This window comes from Zingiber officinale, chromosome 6B, assembly GCF_018446385.1.
Source record: "Zingiber officinale cultivar Zhangliang chromosome 6B, Zo_v1.1, whole genome shotgun sequence".
In the NCBI taxonomy this organism is placed as follows: Eukaryota; Viridiplantae; Streptophyta; class Magnoliopsida; order Zingiberales; family Zingiberaceae; genus Zingiber; species Zingiber officinale.
The window spans coordinates 104,626,646-104,652,277 of record NC_055996.1 but is presented as its reverse complement, the minus strand read 5'-3'; the positions used below and the strand labels follow the sequence as shown (position 1 = coordinate 104,652,277).

The window sequence follows — 25,632 nt, the reverse complement described above, 5'->3', positions numbered from 1 at the left end:
ACAGCCTGTGCCATCTTATACGAGTAATTGTGGGTAACATTTAACTTGAATTAATTAGTGACGGATCTAAAATTTCAAGTATGGAGAGATGATCATGATAAAAAAGGGACAGTATCCTCCATCTCCATTGATAGAATCCCATAATATTAAGAGTTTCATCGCCGACAAAGGGAGGCGACCGTCGATGCCGCCCCACTACCTGAACCTGGGAGATTTAATATGGCCAAAAAAATTTTTCTTATTTTCTCTAACAACTTTTCTCTTTTTCTTTAAAATTTTCTCTCTCTTTCTTTATTACATATAATAATTATTTTTGTATTATTTTTTAAAAATCAATATTAAGATGGTATAGTTGCTACAAACATATAGCAATTATTAACTATTATATTGTAGCAACTACTACACAATAGCTACTATAATGTGTAAAAGTTACTATATAGTAACAACTATTACGTGTAATAGTTATTGTGTAATAGTTGCTACAACGTGTAGCAGTTATTATATAGTAATGTAATAGTTGTTACAACGTGTAGTAATTACTGTATAGTAGATGTTACAATGTGCAATAGTTACTACATAGTAGTTATTATCTTAATGTTAGTTTTTAAAAATTAGCACCACAACTATTATTGTATGTCATCACAAGAGAGAGAAGTGAGAATTTTAGAGCAATGAGAGAAAAATTATATGTAGATAAGAGAGAAAAATTATTGTATATTGATAAAAGAGATATTACAGAAAATAAATTTTAGCAATGTCAGATGCCGTCCATGGTCACTCACATAAGATTGAGCAGGGTATAAAAATAATGTAGCACTTATTCCATGGAACTAGAACAATATGTCCTTAAGCACGGTGAACGATAAAACTTTGATGAATTCATAAAGTATTATAGTTCAAAACCCAATTAGGGCAAGGTTAGGCTGTTGGATAAATTACTGTAAGTATTTTCGAATTTACCTGATTGACAAAACATAAAATAATACGTCATCCTCCGTGATTAATTGAGTTTGTAAAAGTTTATATACCTTAATTATCCCCCCCCCCAAAAAAAAAAAACAATAACATTCGGATACGGGTGTGTTTTATGTTTAAAAAAATATTAAAATAGTATTTTAAATTAAAAAATACTTTTATTCTAATAATGAAAATTATTATAACTAAAATAAAAATACTTTAGTTTAATTAAAATTATCATTTGCTATATCAAAATATTTTATAAATAGTCAAAATTATTTCAATTTATTCAAAATCAATTTTAATATTATTAGAATAATTTTAATCGACACGCTATGCTACATTTATAATAATTTTGACCAATATTACTATAAATATTTAAAAATAAAGATACTAAAATAGTTCTAAAATAATAGTATTTTTAGAATAAATAATTGGATAAAATATTCTTTAAATAAATTTAAAAAATAAGATATATATATATATATATAATTTCAATTTATTCAAAATCAATTTTAATATTATTAGAATAATTTTAATCGACACGCTATGCTACATTTATAATAATTTTGACCAATATTACTATAAATATTTAAAAATAAAGATACTAAAATAGTTCTAAAATAATAGTATTTTTAGAATAAATAATTGGATAAAATATTCTTTAAATAAATTTAAAAAATAAGATATATATATATATATATATATATGCTGCGATACAATGATAAAAGACTATCAAATAAAAAAGACTAAGTTCGAATCCTCGTAAATATTCTGCACGTCCACTTTTAAATATACATAAATTGTATTTTTAATTTATTTTTTTCAAATATCTAAATTATATATTTTTCTTATAAAATTCACGTCGATAGTCTGGTTGAATTTAAAATTATAATTTAAATGAAAAAATAAATTTGGAAGAGATCATAATCAATTTTGATCCGATTCTGACTACAATTCTACATATAAATTAAGGAAGGAACTGAGAAGAGACCGAGAATGAGATCAAATTCTCTGGTCCGTAAACCCTGATTCCTTCTATAATTTGCATGTTGGATCGCAGTCGAAATCTGACCAAAATTAATTGTGATTTTTCCTAAGTTCATCTTCCCATATAGGTTAAAGTTTTGGATTGAGTCAAGCGGTCGAAGATTACCAACAGTGAGAGGGTTGCCACCTACTCGGTATCATACAGTCCATCTATCATCGGCGGTCACTTGACTTAACCCAAAATTATAATCTAAATGGATAGATGAATTCAGAAAAAAAATTACAACTAAATTTTAACCAACTTTTAATTGTGATCGATGTATAAATTGTAAAAGGGATTTAGAAATAATCAGAGATTATGACAAGAGGATCTAGTCTCATGTTCCAGTGTGATGGGAGAACATGATTAGATTATATGAGCACGGATCCTCTGGTTTATAATTTATGGATCAGAAGATGGTCCATTTTTTTAGACCTTGATTTGAATGGATCCCACCTATTTAAAGATGGAGTTCATCTAAATCAAAGGTCCTCATACAGTAGATCATCTCTTGATCCATAATTTACGGACTAAAAGATTCCTACTAGGATTATATAGAGGGTGAACGAAGACCAACAAAATACTTTAAAAATTAAAGTGAGCAATCTGAGTAATTAAAAAAAAAGTTTAGGATTTAGTAAATTGTAAAAATTATATAGTCATTTAATGGATTTTAAAATGTTGAGTTCAGGAAAATGGAAATACTAATAATATATTACCGTTATCGACACGTCTTCCAGTAAAACAGTAGTGTTGTATTCATCTGAGGTACGTGGTTTTTACCATCCTAAGAATGAGCATTTTACTGATTATTGATAGTCATGAGTTATCTTGTGATTGTAAACTTGTTTACCCCCTCAGTTGCAAATCGTATGAGCAAGCAAAAAAGAAATTGGGAATAATTGATGCCCCTGATATCTTTAGGGTTGTCTTGAAACGGTTTCAGGTAATTCTTGCGAGAAACAATGATGGTGTATAATTTGTTTTTTCTTGAATATAGTAATGCAATTGGTTTGTCTACATGTATCTATCTATCCTGTTACAGTCTGATAAATTTGGTAAGCTCAATAAAGCTGTTCGTTTTCCTGAATACCTGGATTTAGCTCCTTATATGCGCCGAACAACAGAGAAATCTTTGGGGTACAAGCTTTATTATGTGGTGGTTCACTTGGATGTTATGAATGCTGCTTTTTTATGTCCACAATGTGTGTTATGTGTACATGGTAAACCACTAACTCAATTTCTATATATTTTTATTGTACATAATAATCATGGCTCTCAGTTATTTCATTTTGAAATTCTATCCATTTCTTTTTTGTACTGCTTAATCATTTAAATTTCTATTGATCATTTTGTCTTAATTCTAAAATACTCATTCATATCAATACGGTCAGCAACTAACTCATTGTGTCTTTGGTGTTTCAATGCCCTATTTAAACGAGTGTTAAAATCCATAAATAAATTCTTATTTGAGATATATCTTTTGAAAAATACATGTGAGCCTTCAGATCTCTGACTACTTGACATTCCAGCATAAAATACATGGCTAAAATATGTTGGCACCCACTTGTGGCGTTATTCGTACATAAATGACAATCAATTATTTTTTTCTAAGTTAGCACATTTGATAATCTCTTTCCATAAATTCTCAAATTAATTCATTAGGTGTTGTAGAGTTTCCAATGATATTCTTGATACTTTGATAGTAGTCACGAAAAGTCAAAGGATATAATTTATCTAGAAATTTGTTTAGTATGTGCCATAAACAATATTGATGTATTGTTTGAGGAAAAACTTGGGCAATGACTTTCATCATAGTAGGATCATGATTAGTGATGATCATCCTCCTTTATGTGCTAGTCACTATTCCAAAGGCTAGTAGCCGCCCGTGATTTACCTCCTCCGTGTTGGCCCTGGGACGGGTTGGCGGGGACGCTGAAAGCTAGCTTATTCGTCTTTTGCCATCATGATTAGTGATGATCATGTTTAGTGCACTTTTAGACATTGCTTCTATGAACTTGTTAAGTAGTCAAACAAAAGATTCAGTTTTCTCATCACTTATAAAGTCGTAACAAAAAATAATTGTTTAATGATGATAGTTAATTCCTACCAATGGTGCAAAAATCAACCCATATTTATTGGTATTATATGTCATATCAAATACAACTACATCACCAAATACATTGATGTCGTCCTTAATACATGATCCATTCAAAAATACCTACTAAATCTATTATCTGAATCAATCTCATGTTCAAAGAAAAAAATTGGATTCTTCTCTTTCTCAGATGCAAATAATTTGATTAGTGTTTCAACATCGATATTGTTTTATTCATCCCTTAGTTTTTTTTCTCAAAGTTTATAATATCTCTTTCTGTGCAACCCACCCCCTTAAGACTTCCATACTTTATCTCTAATAATCGCATTTGTTGACAAGTTGACACATTGACCTCTGAAAATTATTGAGTCAATGCTTTATTTGCTACCGAAATATTACGATGTGAACATAGCAAATGTACCTTTGAAAGAGACGAGAATGAATGATTATGACTTTCCATGATGTTTTTGACAACCCAATTAGGTCCAGTTTGTTCCTTGACAAGTGAAATCTTTGACTGACAACTAGTTCTAACTTCACCACGTGCTCCTTTCCTTGTCTGTTGATCACATTTTGTAAGATTATTCCACCACATTTGATTTGTATGCCCTTCTTTAAAACATATAAATTGTTTCCAGGCAATTTCATTTGTCATCTTATTTTTTTTGTTATTGTTTAACCTAGCACTAAATCTGGCTTCTCGTGTATATTGATTATAAAATGAAAATGTCTCCTTTAGTGATGAGAATTTCATTCTAATTTTTTACTTTCGATCATCTATACCTTGAAGAATATATATCTAAGTCTCACTATCATTTTCTTCCATTGCTGGGAATGTCAAATAAAGTGAAGCTCTGCATATAACCATATAGCTACAAAAACATACTAAATCAAATAGACATAAAATAGTATTCTCACGTGGCAATAATGTAACATCACAATGTATCATTTTAAGTATTAAAGTATGATCTTTGAAAAAGTTAGAAGCGGTGGTAATTTTAGTACCTGCACTAGACTCTTAGAAAAAATATTATAAAAAAAAAAGACTGATTGAATTGAACTAATCAGCCCATAGAGGATCAAGAAGGTTTATTTTTCCATTTATCAATAACTAAAATTATATCTCATGAAGCATTTTACTTGAAATCACCTTCATTTCATTGTTTACAAAATAATTCTTTTGGCAAGATAAATTTTTCTTGACAGCTGATTTGTCAAGAAAATATAGAACTATACAAGAAACTAAACTTGATTCACTGAGAATGTGGAAGTACACATGAAGGTGACCCATCTGATTCTATTTCAGTTTCACTCGTGTGCGTTTGCACATTGTATTTACAAACTTTGCACAATGATAATTCCTTCAATTGTAGGTTTATGAAACAAGGGAAGGGGATGACATCAATAGAGGCTTCAATTTTAGTGCCACCAACAAAGCATATATGTGCATTCTCCTCCAACTAAGCCAACCACGAATTGATGGAGCACAAATGGATGAAATTATTGCTAACAAAGAGGATGGTGTTTCACACCTTTGATGAGGTAGGCAAACTTCAGGTTCACCATAGATGAAATTATGGTTATCTGAATGGTCCAAATTACAGAACTCCAAAAATGGTTGACACACTTCATGATTTAATATTGTATGAAACATAAGGAATATGTCGTCTTTAGGACAGTGCCAATCCTTAGTATAAGTTAGTACTCGTCAATTTATCTATGTAACACGGAGGAAATAAATTATACATAATCATTAGTATAGGTGGCTAAGAGATAAGAGAATACATGCTCAGACATGACAAATTTCAATCTCAAGACATTATAATTTTATAGAGACATAGTGGCAAAAGGTAATTATACTCACCCTCAGAGGCCCCGCTAATCTATTTCAGGGTTAACACGGAGTAAGTAAATCACGGGTGACTACTAATCTTTAAAATAGTGACTGACACATGAGAGAGTTATTTATATTGGCTATACTGAAATTCGAACCCCAGATCTAACCATTAAATCGTCCAAGGGACATCTCAACTTCAAGATCTCCTAATTTTATGGAGACATGATGGCAAAAGATAAATACACTCGTCCCAGTGCCCCCGTCAATCTGTCCTAAAGTCAACATAATTTTATAGAGATATGGGAGTTATATTCAAGGACGTCTCAATTATTACGGAGACCATGCCTTAGCTAAAATTAATAATATTTTTTTTATGAAAAAACAAAATAATTTTATAAAATAAGTTTTTATACAATATTTACTTTTTTTAACATGCAAAATTACTAATTAAAATTTTATATTTGAATTCACATAATAAATCTTTTTTAATTGATAAAAATTTTAAATTATTTAATCTTACTTTATTTTAAAATAAAAATCTTTATAAGTTATATATGTATTGGGATTTTTTTTAATAAAATTTAGATATTTTGTAATTTGAGTTTATAATTTATTTTAAAACTTTTAATTATAAAAATAAATCTAAATCATCAATAACATATAACATTTCATATTTAAAAAATAAAATAAAATAAAATTCAAAGATTTTTCTTTTTGAAAAAACAGAAAATAATTTTAACTTTTTATATGTCATGAAAAAAAACAAAATTATCTTCTATATTTTAAATTATTTAAACGAAGTGAAGAAATAATAATCATATAATTGAAATAATTAATTTTAAAGGATTCTTAAATGAAAATTTTATCTCATTAGTTTATTCTCATGGAATTGTTTGTTTCTTTTAATTATATTTTTTTTCTAAAATTTTTATTTTATATTACTTTCATTTGTAATTATTTTTGAACAGAAATCACAACAAATGTGAATTAAAACTGATCCAGTGCAATAACAATTTTTATATATTTATATTATAAAAATTTGTTTTGAGTTGAATGAATTAGGAATTCTACCTTTCCTTCTTATTAAGAAAAAAACTGAGGAAAAGAGAGAACAAAAGATGCCATTTGAGAGCACCATCGGCAGGGAGGAGAAAGAAATAAAATTACTATGCGAGGAGGAAAAGAGCCCGGAACAATGATAAGAGAGGGAATGAGATTACCCGTGGTTATGAGTGTACACATTTTTGATAAATCAATACAGAAAAGTAAAAGTCAATTAAGTTTAAAAAATATACAATTTAAAAAATAATGAATAAAATTAAAATAATTAAAAATGAACATAGTTAAAGATAATTAAAAATAAAAAATAAACTTTTAAAAAATAATATAATTAATATTAAAAAATTATAAATTAGGGGCCCCTATAAAATTAGAGACCCAGCATAAATCTCCATACGAGATTATATTTGTATATGCTATCAATGTTTTTCTATATTTTTCATCGTGGTGTAGGGGATATTTTGGCATAATAAATTTAAGGAAATCATTTTACACCAACCATTTATCTACTGTACATTTTATTTTTAAAAATAGTCCAAATATTCATATTTAAATAAAGTTATATTTCAACTTCTGAGAATAAAATTTCAAAAAACAAACATACTTAATTTTTTAGTAAATATAGCGACAAAATATTATCATTTCAATGTAAGTGATTGGTATTTGTATTTTTTAAAAAAAAAATCATGTGAAAATTTGAATTCTATTTTCATTTAATTTCAATCAATTTTCTTTCCATAATATTATTATTTTCATATAAGTGTCTCTCATTTATATATATTACATCACCATTACATATTGCAGCATCTATCAAAAAAGAAAACCAGATCAAATGCTCCACAATCTTACAACCCCTAATTTTTTTCTGTTTTTAACACCTATTATGTTTTCTTCTACCTAACATTTTGGGATTTTTTTTTATAATAGCTGAGTCCTTGTTCGAGCTCCGCGGGCTTTAGGTATGCTTCGGTTTTCAGATGCTGTATAGTTAGAGGCGCAATGTGGATGAAGCATGCAAATGTCAAAATTCTCATTGTATTCTTCATAGATATGTCATCTATGATTTTTATATATTCAATTCTTATTCTAAGAAAACTATCAAATTAACGATTAAAATTTTATTTGGTAACTATTTAACAACCGAATTAATTTTTTGATCACAATTTAGCAATCTAATAAAAATTGAGTTGTTAATTAACGACTAAATAAAATTTCTATTATTAATTATAATAATCTTTTGGTCATTAAATTAGCAGCTAAATAAAATCTCCGATTGTAAATTACCGACTGAATAAAATTTTGATCGTTATTTAACGACCGAATAAAATTCTGTCTCTTCTTGTAGGTAGCAAGTTTACGAAAGTGAACTGTCTAGATAGACCATAGGGTTTAAAAATTAATACGTCCTGAGTTGACCCAAAAAATTTCGGATTAGGATTGGAAATTTTTGTACTTGTATTAGATTTTTAAGATTAGATTGGATTGAAATTGATGTGAATTTAAGATTTTTAGGAGTTAAATCAATTTTTTTTTAAAAAAAAATATTTTATATACATAATAGTAAAATATTAGTATAATAATGTTTAAATGTTGAGATAAAATTAAAAATTTATAGAGAAAATAATAAAAAAATTAGTCAGATCGATTATTCAGGTTATCTAGGTTGGAGTTTAGATTTAAGATTTTTTATTATGTTTATGTTTGAATTCGGGTCGAATTCTGATTAAAATTTGTTTGTAATATCCTTGCTTTGCTCCAACTAGAAGTCATCCAACCTATCTAAATTGACATTTCTAGTAGATCATCGTGCCGATGAGAAACTTCTATAGAATTGAACTGTTCAACTCTAAGATTAATCGGTTAGCAAAAAATAAATAAATAAATAAATCATGTTAAAATTTGAATTATATTTTTACTTAGTTTTATTTAATTACAATATCCATTTTTTCCATGATATTATTATTTCCATGTAAATAGCTGTCATTTATACATTCTAAAATTTTATGGACCAAATATCCATTTTAATATATATTTATATAACATTCTAATTTTTTTCCATAATAGTTGAATCTTTGTTCGAACTCGACATGCTTTAATGAAAATGTTAAAATTATTATTGTATTAGGAGAATCATCACAGATCTAGTTTATATGTCATTTAAATTAGTAATTGAAATTTTATTGGTTGACTATTTAATGATCAAATAAAATTTTCGATGGTAAATTAGCAATCTAATAAAAATTCAGTTATTAATTAACGACTAAATAAAATTTTGATAGCTAATTAACAACAGAATAAATTTTTATAACTAAATTAAAGACCAAATATAATTTTTGATTTCAAATTAAACTAAAAATTTAACTGTTATTTAATAACTGAATAAAATTTGGTCGTCAATCTGACTTAAGTACTCCAAAAATATTGAGTTAGAATTGAAAATTTTCAGCTTGAAATTGGGTTTGGCTATTGGATTATGTTAGGAAATGGTTGGATTGTGTTACATCACCACTGCATATTCCAACATCTGCCAAGAAAAAGCCATATCAAATTCTCCACGTTCTTACACAACCATGAGACATTAATCAGTATCATCTGAATATCCATTTTAAGATAACATAATAAAAGTTCTCAAATCCCCTAACTTTTTCTCTTGTTTGCACTTTTATTTTCTTCTAACATTCTGAAATTTTCCTAAAATAACTGGGTTATAGACCAAGTTTTTACAAACTTTAGTTAGGATTCGATTTTGGGTAGCTCAAAGCGTTGTGGATGAATTATTACGCTTGATGCGAATGTTAAAGTTCTCATTGTATTCAGAGGATAGTCAAAGACCTGGTTTAGATATCATATTTGTTTTATATTCAATTCTCACTAATAAAACTATCCACTAGTGATCAAAATTTTATTCGATCGAATAAAATTTTTGATCATAAATTAGCATCAAAATAAAATTTTGATTACTAATTAATGATTGAAAAACTTTGATTATTAATTAATGACAGAATAAATTTTTGATCGCTAAATTAACAATCGAATAAAATTCCATCACTTTTGATGGCTAAGGGACATGAGAAAGCGGGTCATATAGATAAATCATGGGAGTATAAAAAAAATGAACCGATCTGAAAAATAACGAATTAGGATTGAGAATTTTTGAGCTATGTTAGTATCGGGTTGGATTCGGTTCATCTGAGTAGTTGATTTGAATTTATGATTTAAGATTTTTGTAGGGTTATATTAAATTTTATTTTGAAAATTAAAATATTTTAAATAAATAGTAGAAAGTTAGTATGATGGTGATGAATTATTGAAATAAAAATAAAAAATTATAAAAAAATAGTAAAAAAAAATTATCGGGTCAGTCGAGCTAGTTGTGTTATCCGAATTTAGATTTAAGATTTTTGAATTGTGTTATGTTCGAATTAAGATTTTTTTATAATATCCTTATTTTGATCCAACCTAAACTCACCCGATTCATCCAAATTAACAATCCTAATAGATTATTATGAGCACCTTTCGATTTGTTCTAAAGTAAAATATTATCTTTAAATCAGATCACCGAGAGTACTCAGTTTGTAAAAAAAATAAAATATAATATAATAATAATAAATAAATAAATAAATAAATAAAATTGGAGTAAGAAGTGAAATTCTCTATCTTAGTTTCGCAATCTCAAACTCTGTATAAAGGAATAAATAATAGGACATTTACAGAATAATAATATTAATAATAAATAATTTAAATTGGCCGCTAATTCTGGAGTTTGTGCCCACTAAAAAACTAAGAGATGATAGATTCAAAATGTCTTATATTTTTATATGCACATGCAGTTGTATTTTTTTTTAATACTTTTTCAATGACTGATTAAAGCCATGAATTCAGTTCTATAAAAAAATTTCATATAAGTGTCATGATGGAATACCTTAAATCACGACTTAAATTACGAGTGATTCAAATATTATAAAGTACTTACGTGTATTTCGAACTTCATTCTCGTCCTACCTATTACCAAGTTAGGTTGCGTTTGGTAGGGCGTAATCTGCCTTGTAATGTAATCCTGATTATATTACAAGGTAGATTATTTTGTTTGTTTCACTTTTAAACTTGTAATGTAATGTAATGTAATCTGTATTACAAAATGTAGTGAAGTTTTGTAATCTGGATTACAAAGCAAATGCTATGTAATCTGATTATATTACGAGGTCACCATCCCATCAAAATTTAAATACCGAATATACCCTTAGTCCACCGTCGGCGGCCGGTAGCTGCCGCAAGCTCCGGCAGAAGTGCGGCGATCGTCAGTAGAGGTCGTAGGACATTTTTGTCATTTTATAATAATACAAATTACATTACTGATAAAAAATAATAGATACCAAACAAAAGAATGTAATCATCCTTGTAATCAAATATTACATACATTACATTTCCAAACGTAGTAATGTAATCAAGATTACATTACATTACATTACAAATTTGATTACATTACAAACTAAATTACATTACACCCAACCAAACGTAGCCTTAATGTCCGAATAAAGCATTAGTCGTGAAAATAAGTTTGACAATTTACCACCATGTGTTTTCAAATGTCTAAATTGTATATTTGACTTTTTAAATTATCAAATTATAAATTAATTTTCTAAAATACCCCTCAATAATATGATTTAACCCTATGCTATTTATCTTCCTCCGTGACTTTCAAACTTGTAGATAGGCGGCCGAGTTGGCACGAAGGCAATCACTCGACCATGCAATTGAGATTTTTACGGCCAAGTGGTTGTGAAAATTCACTGTCGAGCTAATGCAAACGATCAAGACTAATTAATAATCATAACTTAGTCCCATGAAATTATGATCAAGTGATCACTTCATTGGTTTAATCATATTTTTGTGACTGAATTGATTGCTCCAACTCGCTTATACCATGGGCCGTGGGAACTTATCGATTGCCTATTAGCCTCGTTGAATAGAGGGTAACAAGGGAACGAAAAAACAAGGATTTTAGAAAATAAGCACGTACGTGATTTAATAATTTAAAAAGTAACGAGTAATTTCAGTATTTTAAAAATCTAGATGCAAAGAGTATTTAATGAATTTTTAAAAGTTGAGTTACAGAAATACAATAATAATATTATCTTTTTACACGAATATTTCTTAATTTATGCCTGTTTGATAACTAATTTAAAAAACATTAACATATATATATATATATATATATATATATATATATATATATATATATATATAATTTCCTATCTTTATACGTTAAAAAAAACTATTGTTAAAAGAAATGTTTTATGTTGTCTTTTAGTCAACAACAACGATTTGACCATTATCTTTTAGCACGATCAGTAATAATTTAACAATGACTTTAAATCGTTGATTTTTTAATTAAAAGTAATAGTTTGATAGTAATTTAAAATTGTTATCTTTGATGGTGTTTTGTATCATTTTAAAATCGTTGTTTTATTTAAATAATACATTTACAAAATCGTTGTCTTCCATTTACAAGTTAAATGATTTAAGTAATTATAAAATTTTGGACTAACACATTTTGAACTATATATCAATCAAAATCTTATATAAAATCAATTCGAACATCATCAAAGTATCATTGATTAAGAAGATATATGCATAAGTAACAATGGAAATAGATTCATAATCTACCAACAATTAAATAAAAAAAAATATGTAGATACATTTCACAAACTTCTGAGTCAAGTTTAAAAAATTAAATAGTACCCACAACAGATAGAGAATTATACATATGAATTTCAAAATATCTTATATTATTGGATCAAATTTGTTTACTTGTGCATCTTATAAGATATCATTTACTGCCTGTAAAAACAAAAATCAAATGATTTTAATCCAATTCAACAACAATAATAGTATAAAAAAAAGGAATAAACAAGCACATCTATTAAAATTCAAATGCAAGGAAGTGCACCAAGTAGAAATAGGCTTTAATGCATATACTACCAATTGGATTCATGTAGCAAAGAAAAATCAAGTATTAGTTACATCCAAGCAGCAAATAAGAAGCCAAGGCTGTCTTTTTTCTTTTTTTAAAAAAGAAAATTAAATCAGCAAACAATTGATAAGAACCTTCCAGAAGATATGAGTGAAATCATTTTGTCTATCAAGCTACTACTGTGGGGTTGTGAAAAAAAACCTTTCACTTTCACTTGGAGCAAGTTAAATGACTATTATAGCAAATACTTATTCATACGATAGGCGGTTTAGTTGCAAAACCGGGATTTGAAAAAGAAATTATCTTTCACCTTACATTTTTATTCTCCTCTCATGTGCTTGCACATTTCTTCTGAGGGGTCAAATGCATGACTTGCAATTAGCAGACGATACATTTATAATCAGGAGAAGCTAACCTTCCAACAAACTAAGTTGGATAGAAATTTGTACAGAACATTATCTAGGATCACATATTCTGATTTCTACCTCTAGCTCTTATTTCAGCAAAACCATCACGGTGAAACAAGGAAGCGAGAACAAATTCACCAATACTTGTGGATGAAAGGACAGACAAATAGCTTCTCTAGGTAAACCAATGTCCTTGTTATAACTTTAAAGAAAGTTGCCTCACTTAAATTACAAGAAGATAATCAACATGAAGTAAACAAAACATGCTAGTTGCAAGGTTTTAAAGAGTGTATGCAAGTGAACTACATCCGGATTATGACACGATGCATACACATTGTCTGGCAAACTTGACATGCATAATGGTTACAAATAATATCCTAATTTCCAACACGAGCCACTGGAAAAATAAAAACAGTGCTTAAAAAAATTATTTTGAAATTAATTCCTTACAACTATCATACTAACGAATTGATAAGCTAGCTTAGTATAGATGAGCAAACTGGAAATTCAGCAATAGAATCATTATGGTTTTAAGCATAATGTCAGCTTTAATAATTCAGCTACTTGTACACAATAAAATTTATTAACAGAGAATCAAAATAAAGTAAGAAACCTAACAATCAGGACTGTAAATTGCTTAGAAACAATCCAAAACAACCTTAAAAATAACCTCCAAAATCGTCGAAAATAGCCTTACTTTTTAGGTCTACAAATTAAACAAACTAATGAAGAAAATTATGTCTATCAACAAAAATATATTAAGAAATTACTTAAAAAATTTGGAATAAAAAATACCAAAGAAATAAAAATTCCAATGACAACTAACATAACCTTAGATAATGATCCAAATGGAAAATCAGTTGACCTAAAATACTATAGAAGTTGTCACGCCCCGGGGAAATCTCTGCCAGAAGAAATTTCGACAGCATCTACCTTGTACGAGTGATAATATGAAACTTATCTACATAGCCCTCAGTGCTCACAATGATCAACCAACACGGCTGGAATATATATCATACAAAAATGAAACAATCCACGTAGTTATAATATATCAGCCTCTGGTTGTCATCACAATACGAAAAGAAATCGAAAACAACATCCAAACTCACATCTTCTGTCGTCCGACAGGCGAGTAGCAAAACATATCAAATAGAAACCCACCAATCAAGCAAAAGACCAACCATTACAATGCCTTAAGAAAAATCATACAAAATCCAGGGTGCAAAACCAATACAAGTCTGAAACACAACTCTAAGCAAATAAACAAAATACCAAAAGACTAATATGTAAACTCTTGTGACAAGGGGACTACTAACTGGAACCTCCTGACAACTTCAACCTGAAATAGGAATAAATCAATCGTGTGAGTTCAACAACTCAGTGGATACAGGATAGACATGCATAATAAGATATAACTAACAGTAATAATCATGCGGTATAATTTCCTAAACAAAAGTAGGAAATGCAGACTGAAAAGGCTGAAGAACTGTACTCGCCAGAACCTCCTATATGGAAATAAGGGTCATTAGACCAGATACAAAATGTCACCTGTATGTATGTCAATCATATGTAACTACCAAAATGCAACACACATAATGCAGCAAGCACAAAAAATAAATACACTCCATGCATATGATACAAAAATGACATGGTCACCACTGACGCCAGTCAGCCAACTCACACGCGATGGTGAGACCGAGTGGGTAGGGCTATGACAACTATGCACTCTGTCATCACTGCTCCTGAGTGGTCGAGTGGACAGGATGCTGTCGGATTACACGTATCCTCCTACCCCAAACATAGTGGGGGAGCCTAAGCTCTCATCTCCCTGTATCATAATCAAGGGGAGGGATTTCTGTCCGCTACACGTTGCAGTCATCGTTACCCATGAGCGGATCAGTGGAGTCTTGACAGAGCAAACTATACACACCTTGACTGATATACCACTAATCCATGAGTGGTTGTGTGCATATCATGTAACTACGATGTGCTCAACAATAATTGAGCCGGCAATCGCTCAACATACAATCATGCAAGATGGTGCATGACACTAAGCATGTAGATCCTGACAGTATACACCTTTATATAATATGTACCAAAAAGGAAATAAATCCATACAATGATCTAGGTAACAATAAACTAGGTACACAAGTCAGATATGTCAAATAACTAGACTACTACACAGTAGGACAATGTATGTCACTATTTCTATGAACAGGAGTAAATATGTCAACAAACAAGAGAATATAAGTATGAATGCATAACAGATAAGAATATAGGCAGACTACAAGAACCAAGAAGTGACATACCAAGGTAGAAGTAAACACAATCATTACTACTAGCTATAAACTACTATACATATCAAAAATGACCATATCAAGGAGATAAGTCAGAGGTACCCGTCTTTAATATGTAGTCTGAACCAAATGACGCCCTGTCACGACAACTGTCTCAATCACAGTCCTGCACATAGTATGCATAGTATAGCTAAGTTTTATTATAAATCAAATACTAATCATAATCCTAATCCGATTAGGACACTATGGTCCAATCCCATTTAATAACCTTATCCTTCTTTCATAGTTAATCCAACTAGAGAAACCAGCTAATAAATTCAGATTATGCAACCCTAATCATTTCTTCTTCTAATAGGATTTACTAAGCACAATCAATCCTAAACTCACCCAAGTCGGAGACTTCCCTGTTGACCATGGTTAGAGAGTGACTGCTAGAAAATGCTAATTGAAGGTGCCTGCTACCGGAGCTCTGTGCCCTGAGCTACCACAATCCTACTGCCGGAACGATCACTCCTAGTTAGCACAATTGAAATCAAACCCAAATCTCTGCAACCCTATACAGAAAATGCAACTCCAATTCCTATTAATCTGATATCAACCATAACTTACCCCAAATCAGTCGCTGACCTCTTTCCTTTCCGGTGGTTTACTGTGACATTGATCGGGACTGGCTGTCGACGGCTAGCTGCTGGCAACAGTGGTGAGGAGAAGACGAGATCAAAAGAATTACGAGGCTAAGGCTCGATAGTACCAACACCTACCAAAAAAGAGGTAGGGCTTGGAACCTTGCTCTCGACCGAAGATCAACCCGTGCAGAGGTGCAGTGGTGAGAGACCCAATCTAGGGCACAAGGTGGCGACAAGGACGGCGGCACACAGTGATCAGATCTAGGGCTCTTGTAAGCCTTGAGTGTCCACTTAAAGGAGGAAGACGGTGGTCAGAGAGGGTGGTGGCAGTGGCGTCGGTGTTGAGCGATGTGTAGGGGGAGTCGACACAGATCGAGGCGGATGAGAGGAAGGGAGGCGTCAGATTGAGGAAGAAGAGTCGGGAGAGGAAGCGAGGCGTCGGGAGGGCGGCGCCGGTTGGGAAGATGAAGAGACCGTCGGCGTTGGGTTGGGGCGGTTGTGGCTCGGCTTCGCGCGAGAGGGGAGAAGGGAGATGGGTTCGGCGGTGAGAATGGCTAGGGCACGTGTGAGAAAAGAAACAAAAGGTTATAAACTTAGGTATTTTTAATTAAACCTAAGGTTAGTTTCTGAATCAACTCCCTCTTTATTGGTATTCCAAACAGGTTTTTCTCAAGCCCATAAATGTATCCCCTCCAAATACGTCATACGAGCTCCGATTAAATCCCAGAAAATTTCTAATTTTTTTAAAAAAAATTCCAATAAGATTATTTCCTCAAATAACATTGTTATTTAATTATTATTTGTTCAGTATTTTACAGAAGTGCCATAGGTAGCCTGCTATACTTAACTGCAAGTCGACTTGACATTTTATTTGTAGTTAACATGTCTACTAGATACCAAACTTGTACTAAAGAATCCCACTTAACTAACGTAAAAAAGAATCTTCAGATATATAAAAGGAACTTCCAATGTAAGAATTTGGTATCCTAGAATACTCAATTTTGAACTCATAGGTTACTCTGACCCAGACTATGCTGGTTGTAAACTAGATCGTAAAAGTACAAGTGGTGGATGTCAGTTACTTGACCCATCACTTGTTAGTTGGTTTAGTAGAAAGCAACACTGCGTTGCCTTATCCACTACTGAGGCAAAATATATAATAATTGGAGAATGTGTTGCACAACTATTATGGACGATGCACGCTCTACAAGATTTTAACTTAAACTTAAGAAATACAAAAGTAATGATTGACAATATTAGTTCAATTAATCTAACAAAAAATTTAGTACATCATTCAAGAACCAAACACATCGAGATTATGCACCACTTTAAATTTAAGTTTAGCAATATTAAATGTAATGAGAGATTATTAAGATATGAGATGATGAGTTAACTGAAATCGAGAGCTTCAAATATTTATGATCATTTTTTTAAATGATAAAGGAATTAAGAGATATGTCTTATATAAAATACATACATGATGGTTGAAATAGATGAGAGCGTTGAGTGTTTTATGTGATCGTAAAATACATCTAAAACTTAAAAGAAAATTTTACAAAATCACAGTTAGACCTACTATATTATATGGAGTTGAATGTTGGACTATGACTCAAGCACATCAGTAGAAGATGATAGTTGCATAAATGAGGATATTAAAGTGAATGTATGGATATATGATGATAAACGAAATAAGAAATTAGAACATTAGAAAAAATCAAACTAAATTGTATTTATTGAGAAAAAAATTCTAAGAGACATGTTTAAGATGATATGAGCATATACTTAGAAGACCAACAAATACCTCAGTTAGGCGTGTGAAATATGATAAACACGCGTATCAAACGAGGCAAACAAACACTAAAAAATATTTAGTTAGCAATAATAAAAATAAGTTAGAATTTATTTAAATATAGATGATGATATACTAAGGGATAGAATCCAAAGGCGTAAAAAAATCCATATTACTGATCCTATCTAGCGGGATAAGACTCAGTTATTATTATTATTGTTGTATTGAAGCGAAATGTTTGATTTAGGAAATATGCCTCAACAATTGGTCTTGGTAAGACCGTACCAACATAGTCAACATCAGTAAATGCGCTAGCAATCAACCTTCGCAATCTTCATCGTCCCTATAAGATCATTCGAACACAATACTTTACTCATGAAGATAAATGCGTAGACTTTTTCTGCCCACTTTCGTAGCTTTCACCATCCCGGCAAGACCATTCGAACACAATACTTTGCTCGTGAAGGTAAACTTGTGAATTTTTTTTTCGCCCATGAGTATTATCCACAGCCGCCGAGCCTGAGTTTTCCACCAAATTTAATGTTGACGCATATTCCTCAATTTATCTCCATAATGCCTTTGTTGTTAGTTTAAAAAAAAGTCCAAGATTTTAATGTTTCAAACTTACTAATTTTGAAGGTGATCGTTTCGGTTCCATAGAAATTTTCCACTGACTACTAGTATAAATTCATAAAGTGCTTACATTGAAGATAACTGGCAGCCAACCTCCACAATTGACCCATTGTCGTAGGCTGCCATGCTCCACTTATATATTAGAATTGTGGCTATAATTGTAAACACGACCGTTTGATCAAGCGGGGGCTGTCCGAGCCTACTTGGGCAATCGTACTTTGCATCGCTTGCCACATGGACCATATCACATCTCAAGGATATCGTGTACATCACAAGGATATTACACATATCTCAAGGATACCATGATTGTCTGATTGACGAGGGGACATGTGAGTTCAGGAGAGCATATCCGAACTTATACTTTAACTAAGAATCGAAATGTGATGCTCTTGACTATCTACTAAGTATCTTATTGCTGCACTGTGTCCCGAGAGACCTAGATTTTTTTTTTTGTAACGTGGTGTAGTGGATATTTTGGTATAATTAATTTTGAAGAAATTATTTTTGACAAATCATTTATTTAATATATATTTTTTCAAACAATTAAAATATTCACATTTAAATAAAGTTGTATATATATATTTTTTCTACCTATATTATTTAAATAAAGACGTGACAAATGATAATTGTTTCAAAATTAAAGACATATATTACCTTCTTAATTTTAACCAATCATATATATGATTGACATTTTTAGAAAGTATTAATATAGAAGATATTCCATCTTCTAATATTATATGTATGAGGATGAATATTCGATCCTCAATAGATACGAGGACGAAAGATATAAAATCTAATCCAAATCTGACTCATTATCATTCCTAATTCTACCTGTTTCATTCTATATTTTTTTATTTTAATATTATTTCATTGAATAATAATATTACCATTTATAAATTTTTATCCCACGTGTATATATATATATATATATATTATAAAATATACAACAGCTGTTAATGAGCGTATAGTATTATAGCAGTTAATCAACATTGTAATACCTAATTAATGATTATGATTATTATTATTTTAATATAAATTTGACCATACTAAAATAATTTTAATAAATTTAAATATTTTCAATAATTTTATAATTTTTAATATAAAAAATATTATATGTATATATTTTTTAAAATTAATCTGAATTAATTAATTTTTAACAATGAGTTCATTTATTTTAAAAAAACATTTTTTTTAGGTTTAATTTTCTCCCTACATTTGTGGAATATAACGTTCTTGCATATATCGTTTCCGTTGTAGCATTTATCATTTCGGCTGTAGCGGTCGCTTCCGTGCGGCGCACCCTATGTTAAATCTTCCGGTCCCGCTTTCCAATGGCACCTCTTAAAAAGTTAAAACCCTAAACCCTTTGATTCCTAGCTCATCGACGGCAGCAAACTTGTGAGCATCTCCGTCTCTTTCTCGCGCTACTTTTGTCTATCGCGAGTTGCGCCCTCTCAGTAGTCGACGGACATGGCGAGGCTTCTCCGTTTGGCTTCTTTAAGGCCAGCACTTTATGCTTCGCAGGTCCTGCTCCTGATTTAGATTTTTCGTTTTCTTACTTCCTTTCACAGCCAAGGTTGGATTTTTACACTTTAAAGTTTTGTGTGTGTGTGTGTGAGTGTGAGTGCTGAAATGGATTTTTTTTTCTACCCTGATATTACAGTACCTTAAAACAGTCAGTACTAGCGACGACGTTATGATATAAGCCCTACATGTAAGGGAGGAAGGGAACAATTTTATTTTATTTTTGTTTATTTTCTTTGGTTGACGGTCTTTGACAACGCTAATCTGCTCTAAAGGAATGTTTATTTAGGGTTTCCAGATCCAAAGCACGTGCAGCTTATTTATAACCTACCAAAATGTGCTACGTTTTTCATGTCATGTCAAAAGCATGTCCGAAAGATGTAGTATTTAGGTGGGAGTTTTCACTTTGTTTTCTGGAAATGTTCATAAAATTTTTTAGAACCAGAAGTTGGTATATAAGATTCATCTCTTTTTTTTTTGTTGGTTCACAAGTTTTTTATTTTATTTTGAAGAAAGTTTATTTGGGAGAATTTTACACATAATAGGGAACATATTTGACAAATCTTTCTTTATTTTTTCTAGACTAAAATTAGTTCCTGGTCAGGAAGCTGAAGTTTCAGAATTTTAGATGTCTGTTTCTGAGTAATATACCAATCAAAAAGATTATTCATCTAGATTAAATAAGGACTGGCTAGTCTGTCATGTTACTTTTCTCATTTTTGTATCCTAACTCATATCTTTAGCGTGTTTCTTCCTTCAGAAGTATGGAGAAGGAATCATGGCACCTGCAGTTCAAGTTTGTAACTTTTCTTCCAAAGGTAATACAAACTTTTGTTCCATGTTTTATGTATAAGTTATTGCTCTTTTCATGCGATATTTAACATGCCAAGCATCTTACGCACAAAGCATTGTTTGCTAAACATGCATGGCACCTGCTCTTTTCATTAGAATTGATCTCTTAGACTTCATTATTTGGTAAACATGCATTTCATCATCTTCTTTTACTGCAAATATTACTCTTTCATAATCATGTGCGCTTTGATTGCCTGAAAGTTTGCTGATGGTTATGGATTGTATCTTATTTTCAATGTTGCTATTGTAGCTAAAAAAAAGTCCAAGTCAGATGGATCTGAATCTAGTGAAGAAAATCTATCAAAGAGGGATCTTGCTTTACAACAAGCCATGGACCAGATTACTGATGCATTTGGGAAAGGATCAATCATGTGGCTTGGTCGTGCTCAGGCTCCTAGGGATGTCCCTGTTGTATCTACAGGATCTTTTGCATTGGATATGGCATTGGGAATTGGTGGTATTCCAAAGGTATTTTCAGAAGTGTAATTGGATAACTGTTAAGCTTCTTCAATGATACTTGATGGAAACAAGAAAGGAAGTCTTGGACATATTACTTGAAGTATTAACTTATTAGTTATCTTTGTTTTTACAGTTAGTTTTTATAAATTTTACAAGAAGTACATATAAGATAATGATGTAGCATGCAAAAATAGTTATATTCAAATAAACCTCTATTATTCATCTTTATTTTTCAGCCGGATTAATTGTAATACTTTTTTTTTTGTCTCTGGCAGGGGCGCATCGTGGAGATATATGGTCCAGAGGCATCAGGAAAAACTACACTTGCTCTTCATGTGATTGCAGAATCTCAAAAGAATGGAGGTAATGTTTAAGGCTAATTATCCTATTATGCATTAACATTTATAAGAATGATATCTTATGGATCACAATTCATATTTTGGTTGTTTTCATGTCTTTATAGTTTGTTTACTATTAAAATAACTTAGATAATGAATTATATTATTCTTGTAATTTTGCAATTTTCTCCATCATTTTCACTAATTATTTGGTTGCTACAGGTTATTGTGCTTTTGTAGATGCAGAACATGCTCTGGATCCAGCATTGGCTCAGTCTATTGGTGTAAAAACTGATAATTTACTCTTTTCACAGCCAGATTGTGGTGAGCAGGCACTTAGTCTCATTGACACTCTAATTAGGAGTGGTTCAGTAGATGTTGTGGTTGTCGACAGTGTAAGTTGAGAAGTTTTTTATTATGCTGCAAGAATTTCTGACACTATTCTTTACCCTATGAACTTTAGGACCTTCAATTCAGTGATTTCATCATATGTGAAATTCTTTATATATTTCATTTGTTCCATTTTTGTGTGAAATTATAATTCTTCTTACCTATGTGATTCTCTGCTTCACGCACTTGATCACTATGTGATGATGCTTTTCTGAACCTTGTACAGATTTTCAATCGTCTGTATGATAAGTTTATACCATCAAAAGATGTATAACCTCCTAAATTATACACGATCATAGGATCTCAGACAAATGAATCTGAGGTACAGATTGTGTGGAGAAATACTATCCAATAAACAAAAGTGAGCATTTGTACCTATGTTTTAGATTATGTTGTACCTATGTTTTTAATGTGGTGACATGTAAGGTGTGTGGGCATGATGTGGGATAGTAGATTGGATCCTAAGTTGATTTCTGCACAGTGCAAAACACGGGAAGAAGCCTGAAACTTAGTTCATAATGTTCTTTCTAGGTTGCAGTCTTGCCACCTGATTTAAACAAGTTTAACTGTATTGAAATTGAATCAGTGTTGAAGAGAACTTAGGACATGAAGTATGAACTTCAAATTCTGTATTAACTTCCTAAGATTGTGTTTTCAGGGTTCATGTGTTGATAATTTGATTATCTTTTGAGCACAGTTTTCATTTCTAAATTCACTAATCATATTGGAAGAATACTTGGTAATGAAACTTGAGAAGTTAACTTTTGAGGGTATTAGAAACCAGTATCCGGTAGCACATCCATCCACTGACAATAATGATTCATATGATGACTATGAACCTATCTTTTGTGAACTTCTGACACACGGATTTCAGATCCGGTCCTGTTCATGTACTATACCTATGATCATTATTGTTTTGGAAACAATCTTGCAGTTGAAGTATTATCTTTGTTGAATTATCCACTAAAGTGTTCTCAACTACAAGTAATATTAAATCTTTCTCAAAATTAATGAGTCAGATACTGCATTAAAATTGGATAATTACCCTACTAATTTTCTTTCTACACTCTAGGTTGCTGCCCTTGTACCTAAAAGTGAACTTCACGGCGAGATGGGTGATGCCCATGTTGCTCTTCAAGCAAGGTTGATGAGCCAAGCATTGCGCAAGTTGACTCATTCATTGGCAATGTCACAGACAATTTTGCTGTTTATTAATCAGGTACGTTTTGCAAAGTAACAGGTTTAAGCTCTACTTGATTCATAACATCATGAATCAAAATGAAATCAGCATCTTTACAAAATAGGACTTGGATCTCCATCCCATTGAAGATCAAATGTGATTTCATTGTTCAAGTCACTCCAGATTTCTTTTATTCGGATAAGTAATTAATCGTGACTATCTTTCTACTTGTGCAGGTTAGAGCAAAGCTGACCACATTTGGTGGGTTTGGTGGACCTACAGAAGTGACCTCAGGCGGCAATGCTTTGAAGTTCTATGCATCTGTTCGCTTGAACATCAGACGTATAGCCTTCGTTAAAAAGGGTGAAGAGGTAAATAAATCATGCAATATTTAGTTTAATTAATAGTTCATTACATTGCTGTAGTTTTTGTATGAACGTTTTACATAAAAGCGGCTCTGAAGTTTGAGTAGAGTTTTTTTGCATATTTGCTATTCAAAGTTTTGAATTGTGGCACGTCAATTTGGGTCCAACAGGCATAGTTTTAAAACCTGGATTGAACTGACTGTTAGATCAGAAAAACAATTATTTGATACTGTTCTTTTTTCCCTCTTGGGATGTAAAAAATGCTAACTCAAAATTTGACATAATTAAATTTGGGCAGGAAAATGTTTCTTTTTCATATTTTTAACCTACTCTAATGATAATTACATTCATAAAACTGTAGAATTTTCCATTTTAAAACTAACTTCAAGTTGGTTATTATCATTCCATTCCTATATCACTTCTTATTTTTTGTTTGCTAGTAAATCAATTGTGGTAGGTTAGTTTATGTATAATTTTTATTTTCATAAGTAGAATTTTAGTAGATTATCTCTTAAATGGATTTGATTAATATACTGCTATAATGTTAATTTGGAGAAATCTGACAAAATATTTGTGTGGGTTGATGTCTTAGTTGATCTACAATGTTTTATAACTATATCAAGAAGTTGATGGACTCTAACTCTAGGATAGGATGTCATGTATGCTACTTGCGTTCGTGTAATCGAGTTACTACACGATCTCCTTTTTTGAGGGAATTGTTAGAAATGAGAAGCAAGAGTTTCATGATGGATTACTTTGTTCTTTGCTCTTTCTGAAGCGTATTTGATCTTCTTAACTAATGAAAAACTCAAATCCTCCAAATCTGGATAACAATCTTAACATCATTGACATCTTGCAGATTATAGGGAACGAAGTGTCGGTGAAAATTGTGAAGAATAAGCATGCTCCTCCATTTAGGACAGCGCAATTTGAGCTCGAGTTTGGGAAGGGGATCTGCCGGGAATCTGAGCTGATAAATCTTGGATTGAAACACAAGCTCGTTATAAAAGGCGGTGGTGCTATGTATAGTTTCAATGGACAAAACTTTAGAGGGAAAGATGCAATCAAGCGATTTCTCATTGATAATGAGTTGGTACGAGAAGAGCTAGCAACAAAGCTGAGGCAGATGATATTATCAATCAATGACAAGGACAATAAAGCTAACTCCGAAAGTGATGACCCAAATGACGAAGTATCTGAAGATTCAATTACATCTGATACAACCGATGAGGAACTTACTGCCTCAGCTTGATGCATCACTTTTCTGCTTGATAACCCCCAAAAAACTTTTACCAGAAGCTGAGAAGTACTATTTTGGTGAAGCCTTCAAGTTTTGTGGGTCATTTAATGTACGTCGTATGTATACCTATCGTGATCGATCAATGGGATTGGATTAGGGCTGCCAAAGTTCCTGTGAGTTTATGCAATCAACTACTCATTAATATGTATTGAATTTCAGTGACACCAATATTTGGTTTGTTCTTGGAAATTGAGAGTATGGAAGAACTTGTGCTTTTTAGCCCGATACTTCAATTAGCTAAAATGTTCTACTATAGTACTTGTGTTTTTTTTTTTGCTATAAGTTTAAATGTTTGCTTAGTCTTAGTTTTAGTGAATTAATTAATGAATTTTTTTAATGGATGATTATCTGAGAATAATTGATGAGTTATTTATTGTGAGAACTTTTTAATTTATTCTGATAGTGAAAAAATTTTAAATGGGTCAAATATTAGTTAAAATGGATGTATGATACCAATTAAATAAAATAAAAAATATTTGCCGTTGAAATAGAATTTTTTTATAAATAAATCTTTATC

The 25,632-nt window shown here is 30.9% G+C and overlaps 1 protein-coding gene and 1 long non-coding RNA gene across 3 annotated transcripts; one reads left to right on the top strand and one right to left on the bottom strand.

Annotated features, from left to right (window-relative positions):
• Positions 1-12,641: 12,641 nt before the first annotated feature.
• On the bottom strand, positions 12,642-16,883 carry LOC121988650. 2 transcript variants are annotated; one of them, XR_006114066.1, is made up of 4 exons: positions 16,269-16,883; positions 16,047-16,172; positions 15,762-15,825; positions 12,642-12,822 (listed from the first exon to the last, which is right to left on the bottom strand). It is a non-coding gene; the product is annotated as an uncharacterized LOC121988650 (long non-coding RNA). The 2 variants fall into 2 exon arrangements; XR_006114065.1 differs by lacking the exon at positions 12,642-12,822 and adding an exon at positions 14,387-14,701.
• Positions 16,884-20,043: 3,160 nt separating this feature from the next.
• LOC121988649 (DNA repair protein recA homolog 3, mitochondrial-like) lies at positions 20,044-25,334 on the top strand. Its single transcript, XM_042542190.1, has 8 exons — positions 20,044-20,231; positions 20,992-21,049; positions 21,334-21,551; positions 21,818-21,905; positions 22,103-22,275; positions 23,343-23,489; positions 23,687-23,821; positions 24,675-25,334. Exons 1-8 carry the CDS (start codon positions 20,178-20,180, stop codon positions 25,065-25,067), a joined length of 1,266 nt encoding a protein of 421 aa, XP_042398124.1. The 5' UTR covers positions 20,044-20,177; the 3' UTR covers positions 25,068-25,334.
• Positions 25,335-25,632: the final 298 nt, after the last annotated feature.

What these genes read in the sequence shown, in the direction of transcription:
- LOC121988649 (XM_042542190.1), top strand. Translation starts at nt 20,178, where the DNA reads ATGGCGAGGCTTCTCCGTTTGGCTTCTTTAAGGCCAGCACTTTATGCT. An exon ending in AGAATCTCAAAAGAATGGAG is followed by an intron (nt 21,906 to 22,102) that starts GTAATGTTTAAG and finishes TGGTTGCTACAG; the next exon opens with GTTATTGTGCTTTTGTAGAT. An exon ending in TTTTGCTGTTTATTAATCAG is followed by an intron (nt 23,490 to 23,686) that starts GTACGTTTTGCA and finishes CTACTTGTGCAG; the next exon opens with GTTAGAGCAAAGCTGACCAC.